The 20,644-nt window shown below is 37.3% G+C and overlaps 1 protein-coding gene across 3 annotated transcripts in view; it reads left to right on the top strand.

Annotated features, from left to right (window-relative positions):
• LOC124605164 (WAS/WASL-interacting protein family member 2-like) overlaps window positions 1-8,622 on the top strand; it is an 84,717-nt gene extending 76,095 nt beyond the window's left edge. For 2 of the 3 annotated variants that reach the window (XM_047136649.1, XM_047136650.1), the window contains exons 8-9: window positions 217-339; window positions 4,999-8,622. In XM_047136649.1, coding sequence (XP_046992605.1) covers window positions 217-320 — 104 coding nt within the window. In that variant the 3' untranslated portion in view covers window positions 321-339; window positions 4,999-8,622. The remainder of the gene's footprint in view (window positions 1-216; window positions 340-4,998) is intronic. The other variant, XM_047136651.1, reaches the window with a different exon arrangement.
• The last annotated feature ends 12,022 nt before the right edge of the window (window positions 8,623-20,644 follow it).

Genomic DNA, 20,644 nt, shown 5'->3' with positions numbered 1-20,644 from the left:
TTCATGAATTTTTTGACAGTATTTTCATGATAAGTCAAGATTTGTATTTTAGATACTTTTGCATTCTAAAAATGTCTGTAAAGCATTCACAGCATTGTAGTCAATAGTTTGTCTCTTGTTTCCTTTTTTCTATTTCTTTTCTTATTTTTACACCTACGTTTTCTGTGTTGCATGTGTGTTTTAACACTAATTAGTGTATCATTTTTGTTATTCCAGTGTTGAAGCAGCAAGCTTCGTTTTCAGCAAAGCAGCAAGCACCACTACCACCCATGTTGCAGATTGGCAATAAAATGTGGGCAAATGATAGTTCCACATGTTAATCTTGACTAGAGGTAACAGGTCTGTAATAAAACTATACTTCAATGATACTCAGAAAAATACAGGCTGAATGTTCAGTGGAGCAAATTGTTTTAGTAGACACTTGATTCATTTCTATGAATCTACTTTTGATTAGCACTTCACAAAGACCTAAAGTGTCTCTATCCTACTCTTTGTTGTAGCTGCTGTTTTTTGAGATGGTGGCATTTCAAAGGGAGGAGCAGATTTCGTGCTTTTTTTAGTAGTGAGAACTGTGTTGTAGACATACACTTCACAAGCTGATACTTACATTTGAATGTTTCCTTGGATTGGTTAGAAAGGCAAGAAGAATTGCCAACAAGTGAGAAGATTTCATGTGCCATATGTTCCAAAACTGAGTCTGTCATTTAAGTGCTTTATCGGATTTATTGCTGTTGTAACAAAAATCATCCCCATTGCATATAAATGTGTGAAGGCACAAAATATTCTGTTGAATAAGGTTGAAATAGCACTGGCCATATGCATGTGTCAAATGAAAACTTCAAGCAAGTATGAGAAGCGTTTACTGGTTGTTTTGCCAAATCTGGCCAGATTCAAATAACCTTCTGTGTGTTTACACTTAAAAGATCAGCAGTACTTCACTGAAACCATTCCTAGATGATGGTTCAGCATGGCCGGTGATGTCCTAGCTCACTAGATTATACCCCAATCAGTTTCTGTGTATGGAGTTCATAGATTTCATGTTACAGTTGGTGCATGAGCGATGGGACTGTACCTCCAAGGTAGCGATGAAGTGGGGATTTTCCCATACGACCATTTCATGAGTTTACCGTGAATATCAGGAATCCACTAAAACATCAAATTTCCTACATCGCTGCAGCCAGAAGAAGATCCTGCAAGAACGAGACCAACGAAGACTGAAGAGAATCGTTCAGCGTGACAGAAGCACAACCCTTCCACACTTTGCTGCAGATTTCAGTGCTGAGTCATCAACAAGTCTCAGCGTGCGAACCATTCAGCGAAACATCATCAATATGGATACATGTACCCTGGGATGACTGCACGACACAAAGATTTACGTCTCGCCTGGGCCTATCAACACCGACATTGGACTTTTGATGACTGGAAACATGTTGCCCGGACGGATGAGTGCCATTCCAAATTGTATCGAGCAGATGGATGTGCACGGTATGGAGACAACCTCATGAATCCATGGACCCTGCATGCCAGCAGGGGACTGTTCAAGATGGTGGAGGCTCTGTAACGGTGTGAGGCTTGTGCAGTTGGAGTGATGACCCCTGATATGACTCTGACATGTGACACAATTATGTCAGATCACCTGCATCCATTCATGTCCATTGTGCAATCCAACAGACTTGGGCAATTCCAGGAGAACAGTTCAACACCCCAAACGTACAGAATTGCTTTAGAGTGGCTCCAGGAACACTCTTCTGAGTTTAAACACTACCACTGGCCATCATACTCTCGTGGCATGAGCGTTATTTAGCATATCTGGGATGCCTTGCAACTTGTTGTTCAGAAGAGATCTCCGCCAGGATGTTAGGCAGGTGTACCAGTTTCTTTGGCTCTTTAGTGTATAAGAACTATTCTGACCTGCATGACCTACAGCCATTTTGCGGGTGTATGACAGAGTATACAATAAACAAATAAGGACAAAAATTTAGCACTTCTGTCAGTGACAAGTAATTAATATCCTTATTGTGTATACATTGACTGCAGTAAATTAAAAAAGTCTGCCCTTTCATTTTGGAAGACCTCATATGTATTTATTTTGAAGAAGAGAAGATAATAAATAACAGTGTATTGTGATGGCAAAGTGAGATCATCTCAGCCTGGCACAGATGCAACATCAATATCAAGGAAATATTGGTTTTGTTATTTGTTGTATAATGTCATTAGTTAAGTGTCAGCTTGATTGGCAGAGCAGCTTTGTTTATAAGGCTATTTGTAGTAGTCATTTTGGGTGTGTTCCATCCAAATAAATAAACTAGAGTAATTTGCTGTTGTAATAATATGTTTCGGATAAATCAAATGGAAATTCTTCCAAAATTGAAGAAGATTTATGAAAAGTTTGGTCCTTCATTTAAAAAAATTAAGAAGTGGCAGACTGAATTCAAATGTAGTCTTACTTCTCTCAAAGATGATGCACGTGAAGAGCATCCCAATCTGCAGTCAGCTAAGAAAACACTGAGCTGTGCAGTGTGGTATTGGGTGTAAAAATAGCTTGCATAACAGACTTGTCAGAGGGAAGAGTACTAGTACGTTTTTAATTACCGGTAGAGGAAAACTCTAAGGGTGTTGCATTTGTTGAATATTAACAAAAAATAAATAAGTAAATTTCTCAGCAATATTAGCCTTGTATAACTAACGCAACCTATCTGATTTTCTGCATCAGTTTGTTGGATGCTCAGTGCAAAGAAAGGTGTCGCCGATTTCAGCTTCCAGTACAGTTACATCCATTATTTTGTGGGGTGGAATGGTATTTTCTTATTGATTACTTTGCATTTGCCCTGTAAGTAGGAAAACCAAGGTATTTTTAAGTTCAATTATTGGGACGTAGACATACTCCACAGATTTGACACCCTCTGACTTCCACCAATTCACACCCTAAAGTAATTAGTAACTGGAAAACATTTTGAATTCAGTCAAGACGTAATGGCTGCCATACATGGATAATTTGAGCATACTTCTCAGAATCATACTTTACAAATGGTATCTACATCTACATAAATATTCCGCAAGCCACTCTATGCTGCATGGCGGAGGGTTCCCGGTACAGCCCTTCCTGTTTCACTAGCTAATAGAGCAACAGAGAAAGAACTGTCTGTATTCCTCTGTATGAGCCCTAATTTCTCATATCTTATCTTTGTGGTCCTTGTGCGCAATGTATGTTGGCAGCAGTAGAATCTTTCCAGTCAGCTTCAAATGCTGGTTCTCTAAATTTTCTCAATAGTGTTTCACGAAAAGAACAGCGCCTTCCCTCCAGGAATTCCCATTTGAGTTCCCGAAGCATCTCCATAACACTTACATGTTGTTCGAACCTACCAGTAACAAATCTAGCAGCCTCCCTCTGAATTGCTGTGATGTCTTCCTCCAATCCAATTACTGGCAAAACAGTGGACGTAGCATCCTAGCAAGAGTGCATTCATAAGAAAATTCTTTTTTTACTTAGAAAAGTAGGCTTTTATTGCAAGCACAAGTTTTTATGACCATTTAGTGACGTAAGTGACCATAAATAGTTGAACATGGGTACATAATGTATTCTGCAAATGGAACATGGAATGAAAAAGTTATGTAATACGTACATAGTGAAGAATAGTATCCTTGTGCTATCAACTTTTATTCCATAATATATTCATGATAGATCATAGAAGTCATGGTTTGGTGAGATTTATGAAGCACTTTTTTGAGGCTGTGATAGAAATCAGTTTTTTACTTAAGTGACTTGTGATATTGTTGTTGTTGTGGTCTTCAGTCCTGAGACTGGTTTGATGCAGCTCTCCATGCTACTCTATCCTGTGCAAGCTTTTTTATCTCCCAGTACCTGCTGCAACCTACATCCTTCTGAATCTGCTTAGTGTATTCATCTCTTGGTCTCCCTCTACGATTTTTACCCTCCACGCTGCCCTCCAATACTAAATTGGTGATCCCTTGATGCCTCAGAACATGTCCTACCAACCGATCCCTTCTTCTGGTCAAGTTGTGCCACAAACTTCTCTTCTCCCCAATCCTATTCAATACTTCCTCATTAGTTATGTGATCTACCCATCTAATCTTCAGCATTCTTCTGTAGCACCACATTTCGAAAGCTTCTATTCTCTTCTTGTCCAAACTATTTATCGTCCATGTTTCACTTCCATACATGGCTACACTCCATACGAATACTTTCAGAAATGACTTCCTGACACTTAAATCAATACTGGATGTTAACAAATTTCTCTTCTTCAGAAACGCTTTCCTTGCCATTGCCAGCCTACATTTTATATCCTCTCTACTTCGACCATCATCAGTTATTTGGCCCCCCCAATAGCAAAACTCCTTTACTACTTGTGATATTACAGAAGTAAAACTCTGATAGGTTAAAGATTGATTCACACATCATGGAACAGAAAGGAACGTTAAAACACTGATAGTGTGTTTCTAATGGCAGCATTTACACAGACAGTTAACAAGACAGAATGAAACGTCACTGTCAAGAATTATATGTAAGAAAGTGCTGATGTTGACAAGCGACAGACAGCAATGTGTATTAACATTGGAAGTTAACATAATCTTGCCGCACTCACTCATGTTGCAGTAGTAGTGGATTTTATGTCTTCATGATCTTTAGTCCTTGCTTTGTTTTTGTGACACATTGTGAATGTACACGATGATATTGGATATTTTCTTGAGAGAGTTTTCTCACAAAAGAGAACAAATATGTGAGAGCAAAAATACGTTCATGATTGATAATATCTGTACAAAAGAGAAAACTTGCACAATGCATAAATAAGATCTTAACACATTAAAGAGTTTTCATTAAAAATTCCTTTTTGAATAACAAAATACTCGGCTTTAGTGAATGTGAAAAATACAGGGTCTTTAAAATAATAATAATATATCACTACTGCTCTTCCTTCCCCTTCATCCTCTCCCAGTCCATTCTCAAATCTGTTTTAACTATTACTTTTCTCTTTCCAGTATTGAATGAGGCAGCAGCATCATGGTCTCTTTCAGAAGGGATTCTTTGGAAGTGCTGTTTGCTGCTTTCCTTTTTCTAAAAGTCAGAAGCTGGTGTGATTATACTTCCATGGTGCTTTAATCCCAGGAGACTGCAAACTTTGAAGAATGTTATAATTATGTTTTGTGTTTTTTTCTGGCTGTGGTTAAACTGCATTCGTTATTAATGCCATTGAGAGCAAGCACAAAAGTATGTTTAAATGTGACCTCATTTTGGCTCATCCTGTATAGTGGCTATGTGTTAACTGAAAGACTGACTGTTGTTTCTCCCTGTATCAAAGTATATATACATATATATAAATAGCAAAGCAGTTGTTCACTGTTTAGTGCTTTGGTTTAATACGTAGTGAGAATATAGCAGTTTGCTGTTTATTAAATTGAAACTCTATATTTTAAAATGACAGATGACTATACGTGATTCTTAGTAGAACAGCATTGTTGTCGTCTACTCAAAAATGCTGAACAAGTTTTGGAAAAAAGAGTTTGGATTAACTTTTAATTGTGTACTTTACTATTAGTTAACAGTAATTGCTGTTTTTCAAAAGAAGAAATGTTGAAGTATACTTTATAGTATTGTTGTAATTGTTTATTAACTTATTTTTTTTCAAGTGTAAAATATGTTTGTGCCTTTTGGTCCACATATTTACCTGCAATCTGCTGCAGTTTAAGCAGCCAGCTGTGGTGTACAGTGCTTTAAAGTTGTTGAAGTTGGTCTGATATCTCTTTCAAAATGTATTAATTTTTTTTAGTTCACTTGAACTGTATAATCTGATAAAGCCACTATATTTGCATATAAATTGCCCACTAGAGTATTTGAAAAATTACTATTTCTTTTAAGAAACAAATATTCTGTGCTTATGTTACAGATTGCACGTCTTTGAGTCTATGCAGTGTTATATATGTTGAAATTAATAAAAGCAGTATAGGTGAATGTCATCATATGTACTTCCACCAGTAAAACATGTGCATACTTCAGGAGGTGATATTTTACAGAGAAAGTTGGTGATTACAAATTAATATGTGTTACACCTGGTATTCTTATGACACAAACTCTCTGAAGTTTCGCTGTATTTTATAAGATTGACAAAGATGGCCTGCATCTTGGTCACATACACATGCTGCATTGAAGTTTTAGGCACAGCCTTCACTGACAAATAATCCTTGTCAATAAAATGAGTAGTAATTTGCATTCAAAGTGAAACTGAAAAAGAAGAGGGTGGGGGTGGGTTGAAAATGCATTATAATAACTTCCAAGTTAGTGAAATCAGTACGTGTTCTGAAAAAAATCAATAAAAATTTTCTTGCAATTTTCTAGTCATATTCTACTGTCAGTTGATAACAGCATTTTGAATTTGTCAGTTGCCTAATAAAAACTTTTTGGTGGTGTTTTTTGTATGGGATCCTGTTTAACAGAGAGAAAGACAGGTGTGAAGATGCTAGTGGGTAAAAAATGTAATGATTGTATGGTGTTATTGGCCAGGAGATCCAGGCTGGAATTGCTCGGCCACCTGGTGCGCTAATGGGTTGAATGTAAAATCTTTACATCACATGCATTGAAGTCTTGTGTATCTGACTGGGCAATTCATGTCCATAGGATGGAGAAAAAAATGGTGGGAAATTTGTCTTAAGTTCTTTTTTACAATTTTTATTCATTGCAGATAATATTATTTATAGATTGTTGCCTAAATGGAGAGCTTTCTCTTGTCATCGTATGAAAGTAATACCATATCTCTCTCTCTCTCTCTCTCTCTCTCTCTCTCTCTCTCTCTCTCTCACACACACACACACACACACACACACACACACACACACACACAATTAACCCACTAATTATAGTGTAAAGTCTCATGAGGAGTTTGGTGACAAGAGCAATCAAAGTGGGCCTGAAGAGAAGAAAAAATAAGATGCTGCAAGAGTGAGAATATCTATTGAAATGATGATTGTTTCCAAAACAGTATTGATAACATACAAGTACTATCAGTTTTTTTGCTGCCGTCTTTGTTGAATTATCTGTTCCTCTTGAGATTGTTTGAATAGTTCCTCTGTCTTTTCAGAACTTTGTTTATGGCAGATGATAAACTATGTACCAAATGTGTTGTTTTATTATTGACAGCACTTCCATTTGATATTTTTAAGGGATGGTGGATTATAAGATGGTTTGCTTTGGTGATGGCTTGTTTCCTTTGTAGTATTCCTTTTTGTATTTGTGTTGCAGTTTTTGAGTTTACTTCCCTTGCACAACTGGGAATTACCGTAACTGTACTGTTTCATTCATATCTTGTAACAGTGAACTATGCATTAATTATTTGGTGTCAGAAATAATTATTTGCTGTCACTAAATTTATCTGAGCAGTTTCATGTATGATGCTCCCTTACAGTTTAACAATTTCAAGCAATTTAAGAAAAGCACAAAGAAACAGAACTGAAATTGTTTTTCAAAGACCATATCTCAGATATATATTTTAAATGGATAGAACAGAGTGCAAAAACTTTGGCAGCTGAAGATAACATGTGGGTCACAGACAAAAGTAGTTTGTTCCAGCAACCAATTAGCTCCCCCTAATCAAAGTGCAGCTTGCTCCTGATGTTCGGTATTTGTTAAGGCTCTCCATCCCCTCCCTAAATTTACACATTCCTGATGTCATGTTGTAACTATAATGAATGTTGCTTTAGCCTCACAATTACAATGTCGCCAATATTGTCGAAACTGCTATTATCTTCTGACATTCTTTGCAGTAGCAATTGAGTACCTAAATCAAGGTGAATAATTTAGTATCATTCTCAGCTTAGCCTCTGACCAGTTGTGGAATTGGTTCAACCTTAACAATGAAGAATGCACTTCACACTATTATTAATAGTGAATTGTTTGGATTTCCTTTTTCCTAACTTATTTTCCCTTTGTCTCCTTTGCGTAACACAATTTTGCACTCCACTTGTTGGTAGACATCAGATGAAGATATGTCCTATTTTGGTCATTGTATTTGCTGTAGTATCTGCAGCTGTGACTTCCTATAATGAGGACAAGGAAGGTAAATTCACAAATTACTTGCAACACATATTTGAATAACTGCAGTATTGTGACATATTTTCTAGTGTCATCAGACTTGTATAGGACATCAGCACATCATATCGCTTTTTATTCATTCAATTTTAAATTAAAATGTAAAATACCACTGAGGAAAGAAACCAAGTCCAAAGTAGTGACTGGATATCTGGCCTTATAAAAAAGTTGAGGAATAATGTGGACCATTAGGAACACAGAAATTTGTTTTCTGAATTACCAACTTGTATGGATTTCAATAGAAATAATTGCATAACGCACTTTGTATCTTCCAGCTACTGTTGTCCTGTAAGTTATTAATGTAATGACAACCAGGCTGTCACTGTTAACCTAGTCACTATATTTTGGCAGTGACTAATTTTAATGGAAGGATATTAGACCTTATGTTAATAACCCAATACCAGTGCCTAAAGTGCACAGAACTATGTATTATAAAAGTCTTGTAAATAATTGTATAAAGAAACAGAAATGCAAATGCAACTTATTGTATGTGTTTAAAAATAAAATTATTTTTATCCTCTAAACACTGTAATGATTGAACTGCATGCCCTCTTTATTTCATAAAATTATAACATTTCCAATAGAAGCTCTACAAGTCCTCTTTAACCCAACTGTTTTATATAAAAGAATAATGAATTCAAATAGGAAAACATCAGGAGAACTTTCTTGATGATGATGATGATCGATTTGTGGGGTGCTCAACTGCGCAGTCAGTAGTGCCCATACACACTCCCAATTTTTACCAGTCAATTTTCTTTTCACAACCCAATCTAGTGGCTCTCACAGATGATGATGATGATGATGATGATGATGATAACACAAACACCCAGTTCCCGGGCAGAGAAAATCCCCAATGTGGGATCCTGTGATCTTATCTTTGTTATCTATCATATTTGTATATCAACAAGTATATGCATCGGGAGTTGAGGTGGCCAATAAATATAATCAGACATCTGCAAAAAAGATAACACACAAGTTTATTTAGGCTGCATACACTTAATAACAGAGATATGTACAACTTTGAGTGCTTTATATTGTTCTGTATTGCTGAGTATATGCAAAGAAAGTTCTTGATTGTAACAAATAGTCTTTAATGTTGATACTTATATACATCACTGAATATCAGTAATGTTCAATAGTATCATGCTGCACTGATATAATGTCATCTTTCCAGTCCTCTATACTAATGTTGAGAAGTCTATGGATGCACTAATACTTAGGGGCGTAATTCAGAGTGCTGCTACATAAAAAGATGTGATGGCCAATTGGAGCCGCACATTGTGAGGTCATGCGATTTTAGCATCCTCTGGTGACTGGTATGTGTGAAACCAGCACTCGGAGAATGGCGTGCGCAGGAAGAGCAAGTGCTAGCACATTGGCGATGGGTTCAAAAGTGTCATCTCCCATATAGCAATGAGCAACTTGGGGGGGGGGGGGGGGGGGGTGCAGTCAACGAAGATGCCTGCGACACTAACATTGTGATAATCACTATGTGGAGAAAGATATGCGACTGAAACGAATAGTATAGATGTATTAGAGCCTCTACTTGCTTGGGGTTGGTGAGGGCCTGTATGTTCCGTGGGAGTCTCCAAGTCAACAAATGCATGATTATTGTCTTAAACTAGGTATCTAAGGATTTAATTTTTAGAACCACTGACATGCCTGATTTACTCACTACTGTAGCTGCTGGAAGATTGTGAGAAAAGTTTCCGATCAATAATGTCCTTAACATTTTTAATGGGCAACATGTCAGGTTAATGTGTGGCCCATGAAACCATGATATGCGTTGTTCTTCAAAGAAGTCTTACACTTTATCCACCCATTATTAGAGGACTCATTGACCCAGGAATCATACAAAAGCATATCATTATGGCAATCAGCACACTGCAATGGCAGTCATGTACAGAGTTGAGGAAGCTGTCATCACAGCATTTGTCCACCTCCATAGCTGGGTGTCAGTGCAGCTGATTGCCCTGCAGAGGACACAGATGTGGGAATTGATATGGGGTGCACTTAGCCTCATTAGGCCAGCTGAGGAGCTACTTGACCAATTAGTAACAGTCCCAAAGTCAAGAAACTCAACGACAGTGGGACAGTGATCTGCTGACCACATGCCCTTCCATACTGCCATGATTTTCAACACACAGTCACCATTAGCATGTCTGAAAATGTCTGCACACTTACTCGCTGCACCATACTCTAACAGGCACCAACACACCTCTATGAATGTGGACTGCTGCCAGCGCCACTGTGTGACAACCTCAGGTCAAATGCACCGCATGGTCGTACCCTGAGGTGATTTAAACCTTCAGACCACCCGACAGAGTGTTGTTTCACGATGTATCAGCGTTATCCTTAATTTATGAGCATGAGTGTATATCGATAGATCCTGGTGGACAAGAACAGAAGAGCTATGTTACAAGCATTAAAACAAGAGTGGTGGTGTAAAAAAATCTGAACGTACGTCATTTTTAATTTTTCTGCCGCCCCTCGGCTTACGTTGTGGCATAATATGAAATATATTTTTGGCACATTCAACTGATGGCTGTGTGAATTAATACATTTTGTTTGTCTATGCAGATAAAACTTACCAGTACCTACACAACTGACTCCTTACTGCATACTGGCGTCCACTATCACTGGACTACAGGATACATAGTGGTGCAATTCAACAGTTTCAATTTTCTGTCTTTAAACATTTTAAATTATGATTTTTGGTATGTGTAGGTACAAAAGACCTTTATTGGTTGCCAAATTTTTAATTTGTTCTTTGCCTAGGACATGTCAGCATTATAATATGTAGATTTATGTTTACCAGCAATTTACAATGAGCACATTTCAAATAAATTTTCTGCTCCTCTTACTGGAGTATAACCGTTGCCTGCTGTTGGCATGGTTAAGCAAATGCATGTCATATGATCTACACTGTGTGTGCACTTTGTGAGTTCATTGGTATGACAGCTACATAAGCAGTCCAAAGTTGTGATATTTCATTTTTTATCACGAAGGTTGCTGGGAAAGTGTACATCACATTGCTTCAAAGTGGTGTGCCGCGGCATGTGCATACTTGAATTATCGATGCTGCGATGAATAGGCCCATCATTTATGGGCCAGGGTATTGGTTCCCCATCAGAATTCACATATTCCAGTGATTGAACCCAAATCATGCATTCAGCATCATGTCGACAGTTGATCAAGGTCAAAGTAAATTTGCAATGTTTTCTACTTTATTTGGAAGCCTCCTGTTTGTAAAATATCTTTTATCCCACAACTCTACTGAGGGCTGAAATGTCTTGCTTTTGGTAAGCACTTGCATATTTCTATCACTTCGACACACGGATAAACTGAGTTTGATGTGTTTGTTAAGCATTCATATAATTTCACAGTTCCTTTTTGAGATGTGATCTTCCAACGTAGTCATGCTCCAACAATGAAATACATAAAAATGAATTTTACAATGCATCATTATTGTCGTAAACTAGGTATCTAAGGATTTACATTTATAAAACCACTAACATGCTGGGTTTACTCGCTACTTATTCTCATTCAGTGATCATATTGGTGTCAGTTACATTTCTTGCCATAAGGGCACCACTCGAAAATATTACTACTATATATTCTTTTATACCTTCATCATCTGGGGACTGATGACCTGAGATGTTAAGTCCCATAGTGCTCAGAGCCATTTGAACCATACCTTCATCATCCCTTGGATATTTTCAGCATTACATTACGATTTTATAACATTTTACAGCCTTTTGCTCAAGGTCAGTTCCTTTTATTTTAAATGTTCATTATGAGCAATTGGTATTTTTAAGTTTCATATTCACATAGTTTTGCTTCATATAAGACAATAGTCAATCAAATTTAAGTTTCATCTTTCAGTATTAAACAGGACAACACGTGTACGTAAGTTTCACATGATGTGCATAAACCTCCATTTATCCATCATAACTCATGTAAGTGTCTTGTCATCCTAGATGCTGAAGAAAACTTCATAGCATGTAAATTATAAGGCACCATAGCTACACCTCTTGCAATTCTATGAGAAGGTGTCTATTAGCCTACAGGAATGGTTATATGGTAAGGCAGCAGCATTTATTTTACTCTGTTACTACAGGCCTTCATGTATCTATAAGAGCCATTGAGTACATTATTTGTGAACATTTACTTGTTTTTGTATTAACTCATTTAGTGTTTCCTACCTACTGATAAATTCTGACAATACAACATGGTGTTATAACTGTTTGAGAATACCTGCAATGATTGTCATTCATTGTTTGTGACCTATACCTTTTTCACTACAGGGTATCAGTCTTGTGTATTATGTGGTGTATAAATTTGTTGTTACAAAGATTGTGTCAGGGAATAGCTGTAAGACAGTGTTTGGGTAGCTCATGATCATATGCAAATGCACCATGAACACACATGCTTGGCACTCTGATCAGCAACTTATGCATATAGTATATGGTCTGATCACTTGTGGTTTGAAAGCACAAGACCTCAATTTAACTTTTATAACATCTAACGTACTGTAGCTCTTCCATGCCCCCAAATTCACATGCATATTTTTAAACTATTTTTTTAAATTATTTATATTATGGTGCGGACCTTTTTCCTCGGTACGTAACACCTAACCGCTGTGTTCCTTATCCCAGGACGTGTCCATGCAACGTTCACTGGAAGGAAACTTAAAATTAACTTAAAATTATGCATGTAGTTGCATTTTTTCAGTACACACTTGTGCATTATCCATCAGTACACAGCTGTTTTCATCAATCATCTGGAGTTAAAAGAGCACAAATGTTTATAGTGCAGCTGTTGTTTCGGTGTACCTTTTGCATCTGAAAATAAGTGTTGTCATAGGCGGGGCACAATCTCATTATCTTTCGTAGTGTATTCAAAGTTTTATGTCTATTTTTTCTTTCATTGTACATAGATATCCTCCTGTATGGTTTAGTGTCGCTTGTATGTAATCACTTGTAAATGTATGTATACTGTATATAGTAATATAGTGTGTGATATTCTTTCATATACTTTTTTTTTTTTAATTTTGTCCACTGTAAATATTCTCAAGATTAACTCTTCTCTCCTTTTAGTTTTAGCTTTGTAGTGTAGACTCTTCATTTTTATCATAGTTAACTCATATTGTAAAGTTCCTAAAATACAGTTTGGTTGGCTGTTACTTGCTAAGCTGCTTCAGTTTTCTGGCTGTCCAATGCATTGGACTGCACTGCGCTGTGCCCATGTGCAGCTGCTGTTGACTTGTAAGCTAGCCCCACTGTGTGTGCGTAGTGTCTCCCTCTCTGCACTGCATCACGTTTTGTGTCTCAGGCACATTACTCCAGAGTGTTTAGAGAATGTTCAGATTATTAAAATAAATCTTGCATTCGGCGATAGAAGTGTTTTCAGAGCCTTTTTATGGCTCATGGACATTTAATCATAATCTTAGATAACTAAAACTTATATTTTATTCAATTAACAAACATTAAATAAGCATATGAAAATCTTTCAAATACTAAGCATAAAATTGTGATATACAGGTTAAAATGAACTGTCACCCGTTTTTTTATCCTATGCTAACTTTTCCTAGTGCACAAATTCCCACAAATCCTTATGTGGATAGAGCCTTTGTCCTTTCCACAGTTCATGTATAAGTTTCTGGATGTAGGATTTTAGATATGACAAACTTATATACAGAAGTTGCCATTTGTAGTTTAACTTCCCATACTTTGTAGATTTTGGGTGTGGTCTTAGTTAGGAGTACCTGTTGTCCCACATGGAACTCAACATTGCTTCCTAATCTCTTATAATATGACCTCTTCCTTTGTTCTGCCTTTTCCTCAAGATTGAGCAACACCTAGCATATTTTATCCTCAAGTGGCATCTCTTTCCTAAGAATTTTAGGTGGTGGTTTTTCCCTCTCATCTACCTGTCTTCTTCCAAACATTAATTCATGCGGTGTAAATCCAGTAGAGATATGTGGAACACTGTTGATGATTTGTTGGAATGGCGTAATATACTCAGTCCATTTTGTGTGTTTTTTTATGGGTATAGGTGTGGATGATTCTATTGTATTCTTTAAATATTCTCTCTAGTTGTCTTGCCTGTGGGTGGAGTTGAAACATTAGTATGTTTTTAATTCTGTTAGTGTTAATGAATTCTTTCCGTTGGTTACCTACAAAATATGATGCATTATCAGTTAATAATATCTCTGGCTTTCCTACACTCAAGAGAGTCTTCTGTGATTCTTCTAATAATGTTACTTGCAATCACCGACTGCACAACATACAGTTTGACATATTTTGAAAAAATGTCAAACAAAGCAACAATATATTTTATGCCTCCTTTCCTGTGTGGATAGTGTGTAGCTCAATTAATATGGGCTTGTTTGAATGTTTTGTCTTTTGGCATACAATATACTTTTGTATCAACCGAAGGACCTTCCTTTGCAGATTAGAGCAGTAACAGTAGGTATTTATCTTCCTAGTGCACTTGGAAACACCATAGTGACCCCAAACATTCTGAGTGTGTAATATAAAATTGTTCACATAGTCATGGCAGACAAACATTCCACTGGCTTTGATTTGGGTAGTGTCAGTGAAGCAATACTCCCATGTAAATCGTAAAAAATTTCTTTACAATATCGTTGCCATTTTGTAATTGTTTCGATCTTACCTTTCACCATCTCAGATCTGCTTATTGCAGCTGTTCCATATTCTTACACATCTTAATGTATTATGGCTGTTGTGACTTATCTTGCATTAAAAAAAAAAACTAATTTCTGAATTACGTTCCATAAATTCTAGGAATTTGTCAAGTCCCTGAGATAGCCTTGACGAGGCATCTGCAGTTACATTTTGTCTGCCCTCAGTATATACAATCTTGAAGTAGAACTCTTTCTAATACGAGCACCACCTGGCTATTCTCCAGTGTAACAGTTTGCGAGTTACAAGGAAGGACACAATAAACTATAGCGTGTCTACCCCACAGACAGTATTCAAACTTTTTAAATGTCCTTATTACCGGAAGAGCCTTGAATTCTGTTACAGAATATGGCCATTCAGACTCGGATAATGTTTAACTAATGAATCTAATCACCTTGGGGATAAGCTCCTCAGCCTCATCAGTGATCTGGAATGCTAAAGCACATAGCTGTTGCGAGGACGCATCAGTACGTAAACAGAAATCTTAAGCCATATCAGGGTGGTGTAAAATATTGACAGTCAATAGGGTTTCCCTTATGCTATCACAATCAGCCTGATACTGGTCAGTCCTTATCCATGGGTGGTTCTCTGTTAGGAGATTTAACAAGGCATCACTATGTGAAATATTTTTTGGGCACAGATTTTATAAAAAATGATACTAGGCCTAGATATGCCTTTAGCTGCCCCTATTCCTAGGTACATGACAGTGTTTGTTTGCGTGAAGTTTCTGTGGGTTTGGGAGTATACCTTGTGGCGATTTTATGTGGCCAAGGAATTTAACTTTTTTCTTTACCAAAATGGGATGTCATTAGATTAGCTGTGACTCCAAACTCAGAAAACCTGAGTAGAACTTGCATTAACAGCCTTTGATGTTCTGCTCAGTGGGGGTGGCTATTTGCAGATCATTGACATAAACAGTGAACCTGCTAAATAATTCAGGCCCCAGAATGCAATCCAGAGAGGAAATGAACGTGCCTGTGCTTACGTTCAGGCCGAATGGTAAGATGCAGAATTCTTAACTTCTGCCCCTCCACTCAAAGGCTGTATATTGTCAGCTATCCTCATGTAATGCGATCTGCCAGTATGAGAGTCCAAGAGCTATTATTGTGAGATATTTGACATTACAGAATTTTAATAACTGTTCCCCTCAGTTGTCAGGGCACATCCTAACTGTTACAGTAACTTTATTTGTCCCTTGGGCATCAAAGATGGGGTGGACACTACCATCTGGCTTACCAATAGCCAAAATAGGTCTACAGTGTGGGGAGAAACAAGGCTATATAATTTTCCACTCTTATCATGCCATTAATTTCCTTTCTCACTGCCTCCTCCTTCACCCATGGAATGGAATATGAAGAGAAACAGGAAGTTTCATAGGTGTACATCACGATTTTATATTCACATCCTTTTATTATGTGAGGGCACCTTCCAAAAACATGCGTGTCTGACTATCAGTTCCTGAAGCTTCTCTTCTTTGTGTATGGCCAAACATGCAGAATCACTTCACTTGTTGTGTACGATGTTAGGATCTACATCCTTTTCTGGTAGTTGTTCAACCCCTTGTATATTTAAAAATATAACAGCTGGATAAAATAATTGTACATAGATATTTGAGATGTGCTCTTGTTTATTTTCATTCAAGTTTCTTGTACCAAGTCTACTGAGAATCATTGGTAATTTATTGTAAAATGGCATTTCCCTTTTCCTATATCAATTTGTGCTTGATATTTCCTAAAAATGTCCATACCAATATGGCAATTTACTATGAATTTCACAACTGCTACAAAATATATTGTAAAGAAAAACTATCAGTTTTAACAGGGGTTAATGCTTACAGTTTGGCTCCCTTAGACTAGCTTCCAGCTGCTGTGTCTATTTTGCAGTTCTGAAATGGAAGTGTTGGTATGCAACTTTTGCAATTCTTCAAATGGTCCCCGAGATATCACATTAGTCAGGGGCACCGGTATCTTGTGCCACAGGTACATTTAAGTCGAATATTTGGGCATTATCTACTGTTTGCACTGTTTCCTTGCCTCTTTCATGGTTAGTAGTATCTTCCTGGTCCAGTTCATCTTTGATACCTCTGCTCTGATCATATCTAAAAAAAAAAAAACATTTTTAAATTAGCTTTATGCCCCATCCCCTCCATTGGTCATCAAATGGGGGCCTATCAAGACTTGTTTAAGTTTTCCTGACTAACCGGGGTACTGACCTCTTGATGTGAGGTAATGTAAACCATCTGCACATTGTGGGTCTGGTTCCTCCAATTGGTGTCTTGTGCAGCTCTTTATTTGAAATCTTGATGGCCTTGTCCACAATTTGAAACATAATTGTGGTTATGTTGACTATAAGCAGCTGTTGGCAGACTGTTTGATACTCTGCTTTTTGCCCATGCCAACTGCCACACAGGTTATTATTGTTGCTAGTTGGTAGTGCATCGTGCACCTGCTGGCTGTATGCTCTCTGATAAGCGTAGCCCAATTGGTTGAATTTTGTCTTCGATTGTTCCTGTAACCTTGTTTGTATTTTTGGCATTTCCCATTGCCAAAGTGGTTCCTATTACCATTGTTGCAAGGTGCGTATGGTTGCCAACTGTGTTAGTTATTGTTACCATTTCCATCTTGCTGTTTCCTTAATCTTGGGAGCTCAACTTGTGCATTGACATTTTGTGTTTGCACTGGCCCTTTCTCATAAATAAAGGTGGACTGGGAGAGTACGGTCGTTCACTATCGTAAAAAAATGAAACACCTAAACCCATCCTTATGTTGTCAGTTATAATGTAGCTACCATTTTCAGCGCTTCAGTGCACCATATTTAGGCCTTAGTTGATGCTGAAAGAATTATCACAGTCAATATACACGATGCATCAGTGGTCAACAGTTGGTTTACATAGGCCATATGTTGGCCACTTATACATCATATAGATGGATTGCGATAAACCCTCCAGCATGAACTAAGGCCTGAAGATGGTACATTGAAGCCTCAAAACTGGTAGCTACTCAATAAATGACGACATAATGGCAGCTGTAGGTGTTTCATTTTCTTACAAAAGTACTCTGTCATGTTCTGGAATGGTAATTAATCTTCCACAAATGTGGGCAGGTAGATGGCTTTTCAAAATCTTTTACACATTCACATGGGGGATTGGATTCGTCCAGCATTGAGTTTTATTCAAATATTTCCCAAAGTATTTTCTTAGCCCTCCATGTTTGCTACTGAATGGTGATGGATTAAAAATTTAATGGTGCAACCTCTCCCGTACCGCAGCAGACCAAAATTTATCCAAAAATATTCTCTAGAACTGTTCATAAGTGCGGCATTTTTCTGCCGTGCTCATGGCCCATAGCAAGACATCACCTTGCATGTATCCTACAACAAAGTGGTTCTGTTGTGCCTCTTTCTAATTTCTAGGCAACACATTACAAAAGGCCCATATGAGCACCACTGGGTTCATTCTTTCACCTTACGATGAAAAAATAGGGAACTATCTATGCCGTAATAAATCTTCATCTGCTAATAAGGTGGAAAGACACGCAACACTGCCTGTTGCCAGTGTGGCATTGTTTTGGTACAAGGGATTATATTCTGAGAATGGCAGCATGACAGGTAGAGTAGTCAGCAGTGCCTGCTGCATCTTGTAACTCCTATCTACTTCATCTGATGGGCTTGTAACAAACTGCAGATAGGTACTAGAATTATCTGTCCGGTCTAATGGCACTTGACTGCTTGGCGTCAGATTTTCTTTTTTAACTTTTGCAAAATTGATTAGGCTACTCCGCAACTTTTCCTCCACTATTTAAATGCCTGAATCTATCCTAGACAATAGTTCATTCTCTTTTTCCTTCATCACCCCTTCAACTACTTCATGTAAGTTCTGTGTTCCTGAAGTACCGTTTGTGGAAGGGTACTACCTTGGTCTAGCATGCCTGCTTCACCCATATCCTTAATTCTCTTACATCATTGTCATGCCTTTCCTGCTTCTTTTGCACATACTGGATGTTTAAATTTAAATTATCTAGTTGCAATGACAATTCCTGTACCTCTTTTGGGAAACCTTTGCATTCTGACTCAACTCATTTACAGCACCTGTCACAGTGTCCAAATTCTTACATATTTGCGATTGTGCCTGTATCATTGTATTTAGTACATCACTTACACCTTTTAACTTACTTCCCAATTGTCCTTGTATCTCGTCTATCAATGACACTCTTTGATTAAAGTCATTTATATCCTATGAGAAACTCTGCTTTTAATTCCTTTTTGATGTTTACAAGTTTACCCATTAATTCATTAGACAAGTCAGCATGTAAATTCCAAATAAGACCATTGAACTGCTATGTTAAACAAAGACCATCAAATGTTTGCTTTTGTTCCTTTGTAAGATCATTTTTTAAATCATTGAATTTTTGTGTTTGTGTATTGAATTTTGCATCAAAGTATCTTGTTCTCTCTTGCATTAATTGTGTTATATCGGGGTACTGGGTGTGCCCACCATGTTTCATTCAGTTATGTTCCCATTAGGTGTTTGTCTCCCAGGGGAAGTATAATTTAAAGAATCTCTGCTATCGTGCCTTTCATTCTCACCATGGAAGAAAATGCTTACCATTTCATCTACTGTAATCATCATAGCATTACGAATTACAGCATTACTGTCGTCTGTGTCCATAACATTTGAAGGATATAGTTGGCTGTCATCAAAGCAACTGACATTTTCAACTTCACTGTCATTTCTTGTTGTCTGTATTGGCGACATCTTGTGTCTGCATGTTCGCTAATGGGCTACCAACAATGGAGCTACCTGATGGACTTATTTTTTCTACTTTCAATAAAACAATTGAACAGCTGAAAATTGTGGAATAAAATGTCCTTTTTGTAATTGTGATGATGCCACTTCACAACCTAACCTGTAGTGCATCACTGACATATACTAAACTTCTTGTTAGCATGACCTAACTGGACACACACTTCTCAACATCAGAATAATTTCTTAACATAAATAACTGTCTTTTTGAAAAAATTGCTTCAAATTGGGGTGTAAATTGGAAAAGGTGGTATGAGTGCTTTTGCAAGAAGCCCTACTTAGTGCAGTTTACTTAGTGCAGTTATGAAAGCCATATGTCATAAACTTTCCCACCTTCAAGTCGCTCTTTTCAGTCTTCTCAATATTAATTCTTCAGTTAATCTTTTCTGGTTTATGCATATGATGCATCTGCCTTCCTCTGTTATGATGGTAATTATATACCAACCATGAGACCAAAAAAAGACCACGACAATATACACAAAGATTTTAAAATATATAGAATTATGTAACATTTAAACAAGAACCTGGTCCTTTCTCTCCATGGCACTATCCAAGGAGCAGTCGTCATTGCATAAAAATACAGTTAATTTGGCCAGAGAGAAAGTTATTATGATAGTATCGGACTTCAGTCTTCCGCAACATGAACTCAAAATGATTAGTCTTGAAAGTTCTCTTCTTATTAATGATAATTATCTCTTTTCTCTCATAGAATGACAATGTTGATGACAATGCTGTGGTCATCTTCATGAGGATTATTCCCATGCACCCAAAGATTTGCTGCAATGGTTCATGATGCATGCAGAGGGGGTCAAGTGTACTTAAAGCTTATAGAAATAAAATACTTTTCTTTCATGAGCTATGCATTTTTAGTTGTTAGACACTTAGAAAACAAATATACGTCCATAGACCACAGCGGACAAGAATGGAAGAGCTGTGTTACAAGCATTAAAACAAGAGTGGTGGTGTAAAAGATCTGAAGGTACATGTTTTTAATTCTTCCATTGCCCTTTTGGAGTACATTAATGTGGCATAATATGA

The sequence above is a fragment of the Schistocerca americana genome, chromosome 3 (genome assembly GCF_021461395.2).
Source record: "Schistocerca americana isolate TAMUIC-IGC-003095 chromosome 3, iqSchAmer2.1, whole genome shotgun sequence".
In the NCBI taxonomy this organism is placed as follows: Eukaryota; Metazoa; Arthropoda; class Insecta; order Orthoptera; family Acrididae; genus Schistocerca; species Schistocerca americana.
This window is presented reverse-complemented; position numbering and strand designations above follow the sequence as displayed.